At 33.0% G+C, this 7,078-nt stretch overlaps 1 protein-coding gene across 2 annotated transcripts in view; it reads right to left on the reverse strand.

Annotated features, from left to right (window-relative positions):
* Positions 1–223: 223 nt before the first annotated feature.
* Positions 224–7,078, reverse strand: part of TMEM38B (transmembrane protein 38B) — a 36,821-nt gene continuing 29,966 nt past the window's right edge. The window contains exon 6 of one of the 2 annotated variants that reach the window (XM_005859797.2): positions 224–3,951. In XM_005859797.2, the coding sequence (XP_005859859.1) occupies positions 3,757–3,951 (195 nt within the window). In that variant the 3' untranslated portion in view covers positions 224–3,756. The remainder of the gene's footprint in view (positions 3,952–7,078) is intronic. The other variant, XM_014534430.1, reaches the window with a different exon arrangement.

A 7,078-nucleotide genomic window follows, 5' to 3' on the forward strand; every position in this document is an offset into this window, starting at 1 on the left:
TGTTCCCTTCTCCGCAGCTTTGCTCCCTTCTGCAGCGCTTGGCTTCCTTCTACGCTGTCTTCAGTCTTCGCTCCGCGCCTGTGCATGCAAATTAACCGCCATCTTTGTTGGGTTAATTTGCATATCACTCTGATTGGCTGGTGGGCACAGCGGAGGGATGGTCAATTTGCATGTTTCTCTTTTATTAGTGTAGATTATTCTCAAGGAAGGTTCAGTTGACAGTCTACTTTTATTGAGATTGGGCTGAATTTTTAAGTCAAACTGCAGGATTACACAAAATATTTATAAAAATACATATTTATAAAAATACATATTTATAAAAATCAACTTTACTCTCTTTAAAAAATACAGAAGTAAAAATAAATTTGTCTGACAGAAGTCCCTTCCTTTCTCTCTCCTTCACTAAACCATTGTTTGCTGATAATAATCCCAACATATAAATTGCTTAATTTTTCTTGATCCCAATGAAATCTTAATTCTCTTTATTAAGTGTCATGAATTACTAGACAGCCTGCATGTGAATTAATCTAAGGTCTATTGATTTTCCTATCAGACCTCTGCTCCACACTCTGTCACCACACATATGCACTAATGGGATATATATTTGGATCACTACCTTTCCAACCAGTTCTGTACCTACTCTGAGCTTAGAGAACTTACTTCATTTTTAAAAAATTTTCTGTTACCACATTCTTATTCACCATCTCTTAAATATCAGAATTGTGGCAAACCAAGGTCAAACCTGCCTACAAAAAGTCCCTAAATAGACACATACAGAAAAGTCCTAAATCCCTTTAATGGATAATATATATCACAAGCTCAGAAAAAGTTATCAATATATAAGGTGTACAATGATTTTCAAAAATCAGAGTCAAAAATTAGAGCTAAGTGACTTGCTGAGTGACAAAATTATTAATTTACATAACAGTATAGTGTTTCTCTTTTAAGTGTTTCTCCTTTGTTTCAGATTCCCCAGATGGGCAAACAATGTCATGACTTGGAGGTAGGCAAAAGTTTCTTAAGACAGAAAATAATAACTATGAGTAAAATACTGGGAAATTAGATTGCTTCAAAATTAGAAATCCATGCTCATTAAAAGGCATCATTATAAAAATGAAAAGGTAAGCCACAGACCAGAAAGAAAATAAGTGTGCAAAATACCTGTTTTACAAAGGATCAATATCCAAGATAAATAAAGAACTCCTCCAACTTAATAATAAAAAGACAAATCCAATAAAATATGGGCAAAAGATCTGAAGAGACACTTTACAGAGGGAGATAAACAAATGGCCAATGTGCACACACAAAAAAAGTACTCTACATCATTAATCATCAGGAAAATGCAAATCAAAAAACCATAAAAATCACAATTACCCATTGAAAATGGACAAAATTAAAATGTTTGACAACCTTCCCCCACTACTCTCTTGGAGTCTTTCACAAGTGTAAAACTCAATTGTAATCAATTTGTGATTTGAGGTAGATTTTAATGAAATGGTGTTGGGCCTTAAAGGAGTAAACAAAAAATACATTCAAACAAAAAATACACCCATTCCACATATTTGGCTCCTGCAGCCTTTACCCTCAGCAAGGAAGAGTGACTAATCTAAAAAGTCAGAATTTGGTATTAATTTGGCCACATTTTATTAGAATGTGAGATCACTGAGTTAAGCCAGCCAATGTTCTTGTCAGCTTCTTATCTCCTTTTAGGTAAGGAGACCTACCAGGTCTTGACTTTCTCAGGGCTACCAATAATAGGCTGTTAGGCTGGTCAAAAGGTCTCATTTATGCTACGTGTTGGGTAAGGAGTCTAACAATCTGCTTTGCAAATCTCGTCAAGTCTCTGGGCAGCAAGGTAGATTCAGGGTGGGAGTTTCAGGCTTAAGCTATGTTCTCCAGTATAGCTTTCTCCTAAGATCCTTGAACTGAAGGTTTTAGGAAACTTGCATAAGATTTTTAAAGTTTGTACCAAAGTCCCATTTGGACAGTAATTATTTAGTTCACACTCTATCAGTCAAAACACCTGATGAGTTCTGAATGGGTAACTCAAGAAAACTATATTTTTTAAATCATAAAAATAATGTAATACTTCATTGGTGCTAAATAACTTATTTTAATAGCTTTGTCTTTAACACAGTGTATAACAAGATTCCTGCCATTTCAACTACAGTCAAACCCAAACTTTAAAACTAAGTCAACAATTAGTAACATGTTAATTTTGAAAAGTACAAGAGTATCAAATGTAACAAAGAACTCGTATTTTTAATGCCTTTTGTCACAATATTAAAAATAAACTTCTTAGTATACAAAAGCTATCAAAGGTCCTACCCCACACCCCAGAAACCTTTTTTGAGCAAGTAAAAGTATAGTCCCTGCTGGTGTTTGTATTTGTTTAAAATGTTTTTAAACTTTTAATTTGAATGTGATTTGAGTACTTAGCCATCCAAAAAAGTTGGATACATACTAATTCTTTGCAGGTAGGCAGGTTCATAGTCTGGATAGAAGAAATGTCAGTCACAGAATTTTAAAGTCATAACTGGACTTTTAAACTATAAAATAAAGCAAGAAAATCTAGAAGGAACCAGACATAATGTCATCAGTTTTCACTCAAGTGGACTATCATATGAGATTTTAGTTTCTGTTTCTTGGTTAGCTGGTTACTGCCCAAGGCACAAGGACAATTCTCATAAGAGCTGAGCATTTTCGCATAAGGGTAATTATTTTTAATTTAAAATAAAATTAATAATATATGTACATACATATTAAAATATAACATAAACACATACAAACTAGTCAGAGACATTTCAACTAGAAAACTAAAAATTTCCCGTTAGAAAAGAGACATAAAAGGAAAATTTTTAAATTAAAATAATACTTTTTGTTGAATCATTAAGATGATATTACCATCAGTGTATTCAAACTAACTCAGATCAGAAAGAATATGTGAAATGCTGAGAATAATTTCTCCTATAGTAAAAAACAAATGAGTTTTAAGGCGAGAAAAAAAATATTAGCTTCTCAACTGAAACTTACAAAGCAAAACATAGGATTAATAATTTATTAAAAATCATACCCCTGATTTTCTTTTGAGAAGAAAGCAACGGTATAAACAAGGGCATGAAATAGACTTCGAAACTCATGCTAATACTGTTCTCACTGAAAAAAACTACTAGAAAAAAACTAATAAAATTTCATATATTTCCATTTAAGGTGGGCGAAATATACAATGTTTATATCTGAGATATAAACTAGTAATTTACTTTCTTTGCAATATAAAGTGATTTAGGTAAAGTTTACTTTTCCCAGTGTTCAAAATTAAACAGGAATTGTTTTCCATATCTAGAAATTATAATGGTAATGTGAAATAGAAGTTTAATTTTGCTAAACTAAAGCTCAAATAGATTTTAAAATATCTAAAGAAAACAAAAAGGATTTAATTTTTGTAATTTTGCAATGATAATAGGTTCACTTTCTCTAACACTGAAAAAATCTAGGCTGCTTTTATCAATATAAAACTATAAAATAACCACAATATTTTTATATAATTTAGAAGAACAATTTCACATGATACACTCATAACACTGGAGAATTACAATCCAGAAAGGGATAGTCTCCCTGAAATAGAAAGAAGTTCTTTCTTTTTGTCACCTCCATTCCTTATGTATAATCTTTATTTCACATCATTTACAATAGAAATATTTATCACAATCTGATAGATAAGAAATTTTTTTGCCTTCTAAAACTCATCAAGTAAATTTACTCAGTCTTCTTAGTGCCCTTCTTTTTAACTTTATCTGAAATAACAGCTGTAGACTTTGTGGTCGATGTGCTTATTTCACTTTTCTTTTCACATGGTAAGAACTGCTGCTGCCAGCCAAACAATATTCGACTTACTGTAGCCTCAAAAGGAGCAAAAGGCACAATAGTAGTCTCTGTAGTCATCATGATTATCTGGAAAAAAAGTTTAATTTTAAATTTAAATGTTTATTCTCAAACTAAAAGGGATAAGTAATAAAAAAAAATAGAGAAAAAATTCAAAATGTGTTTTTTTTATTGAGATGTAATCAACATATAACATGCTAGTTTCAGGTATACAACATAAGATTCCATATATGTACATACTGGAAATGATAACAATTAGTCGAGTGAACATCCATCATCATAGTTACAAAAAAATTCTTTCTTGTGATGAAAATTTTTAAGATCTACTCTCTTAGCAACTTTCAAATATGCAATATGGTTTTATTAACTATAGTCACCATGCCCAATAACTTACTTAATTTATAACTCGAAGTTTGTACCTTTTGACCCCCTTCACCTATTTGGCCCACCACCACACCCTGCCTCTGGCAACCACTAATCTCTCTTCTCTGTATCTATGAATTTGGTGTGTTTTCTTAGTTTTAGATTCTATATGTAAATGAGATTAAACTGTATTTGTCTTTCTCTGTCTTATTTCACCTAGCATAATGCCCTCAAGGTCCATGCATGTTGTCACAAATGGCAAGATTTCATTCCTTTTTATGGTTGAATATTTCATTGTATACATATTCATCATATAGCCTTCATTCATCTTTTGATGGCCACTTAGGTTGTTGTCAGATCTTGGCTATTGTAAACAATGCTGCAATGAACATGGGGTTGGCATATACTTTTTTGTTGTTGTTGTTAAAATATATTTTTATTGATTTCAGAGAAGAAGGGAGAGGGAAAGAGAAACAGAAACATCAACAATGAGAAAAAATCATTGATCAGCTGTCTCTTACACGCCCTCTACTGGGATCCAGCCTGAAACCTGGGCATGTGCCCTGACCGGGAATCAAACCGTCCTGACCTCCTGGCATTTTTGACTTAGCATTTTCGTTTTCTTCTGATAAATACCAAAAGTAAAATGTTAAATCATATAAAAGTTTTATTTTTAATTTTCTGAGGAACTTCCACACTGTTATCCATAGTAACTATACCAATTTACATTCCCACCAACAGTGAACAAGGTTCCCTTTTCTCCATATCCTCACCAAGACTTGTTATTTCTTGTCTTTTTTATAATAGCCATTCTAACAGGTATGGAGTGAGATCTCCTTAAAAAAATCTATTTAGGTCCTTTGCCTAGCAAACAGCAACAGCTGGAATGCTAAAGAGCGGAGCAGAGACTTCAGCAGACAGGTTGAAGGTCCAGGCTGGGCAAGGTGAAACTGCCCAGAGATGCACTTCAGGTTTACATTGAGACCCCAAAAGGGTCACATTCCAGAAGGCAAATCTGAATAGAACAGCACTAACAAGGACTAAACGTAGCCATCAAGAGGACTTAAATAATCTGTTTGTGCCTTACACGTGGCTGCTAGAAAAATGTTGAATGTAGTCCCTGCCTTCAAGGACCTTACAAACTAGTCAGAGACAAGCAAGTAAATCAGTAATTATAGAACAGTAAAGAGAAGTGCAGTAACAGAGGTTTGTCCAGAAACATTTAAGTACAAGATATAGATTTGGAAGTCATTACCATACAAGTAGAAGGTAAAGACATGAATATGAATGTGCTCACCTGGGGAGAATACAGTGAAAAAAATACAAATATAATGCTCACCTCCAAGTTTATTGGGTAATATCTAAGAAAAATTTCCTTATATTAAACTATTCTTTGGATTAAATACTTACAGTAAGAGCTAGCAAAATTATTGACTTCATGGACTACAAATAAAAGGTAAAGAATACAGCTCTAGACAGTTCGGCTCAGTGAATATAGTATCGGCTGTGGACTGAAGAGTCCTGGGTTCAATTCCGGTCAAGGGTACAGACCTTGGTTGCAGGCTTGATCCCCGGCCGTGGTCGAGGAGTGTGTGGGAGGCAACCAATCAGTAAGTCTCACATCGATGTTTTTCTCTCTCTGTCTATCCTGCTCCCTTCCTCTCTCTCTAAAAATCAATGGAAAAATACCCTCAGGTAAGGATTAATAAAAAAATATAAAAGAATTCAGATAAAAACACTGGCCTACTGTCAGAAAAACAGCATTTTTTTTTAAACAATATACACAAGAGAGGAGGGCCAGGATCTAAAGTATTTCCTGAGAACGTGTACTATAGAAAGTATTTTTCAAATTGAGTGTTTTAATAGAAGCCCTACTCCCAGTAGAGTCATCACTCAGCCAAGAAGTATTGCCAACATCAGGAGTTATTGCTGAAATAGACTCAGGAGGTTCAAGGACGGGCTTCTGTGAATTTAGACTCTTATTAGGGCTTGATTCAGCAAGGTGATACAAATATAATAGTGAAAAATGGAATGACCCCTTACTCTTTTACAAATAAAATATAAAACAATCTTCTTATTTAGCAATCTATTAAAAGAAAAAGCCTATTACCTAAATTGAATAACATTTGACTTCAAGTGACAGCCTTATAATACTTATATATGGAAATGTAAAAGACTTAGAATATACAAAGAAACCCTGAAAAAGAACAAGTTGGGAGTACTTATATCACTTAAGGTCAAGACTTAATATAGTTATAGTTAAGAAAGTTTAGTATTGGCTAAGGATAGACATATAAAGCAATGGAACAGCACAGAGTCCAGAAAGAGACCCACACCAATTGTAAGAACAAACTGATTTTCAACAAAGGTGCCAAGATAATTCAATGAGAGAAAGATAGTCTTTTCAACCAATAGTGCTAAAACAACTTTATATTCATATGAAAAAAATAACCTGACCCTTACCTCCTGCCAATTATAAACTTAATTTGAGATAGCACACAATGCAATATACAGATCGTGTATCATAGAAATGTATACTTGAAACCCTATATGATCCTATTAATAAATGTCACCCAATAAATTTAATAAAAATGTTTTTAAAGAAATGGATCATAAACCTAAATGTAAAAACAAAAACAATAAAACTGTAAGAAAAAAATGCAGGTGAAAAATCTTTACAACCTTGAGATATGGTAGAATATTTTAGCTAGGACACAAGAAAGCAGAACCATAAAAGGAAAATGATAAACTGAACTTCATCAAAATTAAAAACTTCAGCTCTTCTAATGACAATTCTAAGAAAATAAAAAAAGAAAGCCACAAACTAGGAGAA

The sequence above is a fragment of the Myotis brandtii genome, unplaced genomic scaffold (assembly GCF_000412655.1).
Source record: "Myotis brandtii unplaced genomic scaffold, ASM41265v1 scaffold13, whole genome shotgun sequence".
Taxonomy (NCBI): Eukaryota; Metazoa; Chordata; class Mammalia; order Chiroptera; family Vespertilionidae; genus Myotis; species Myotis brandtii.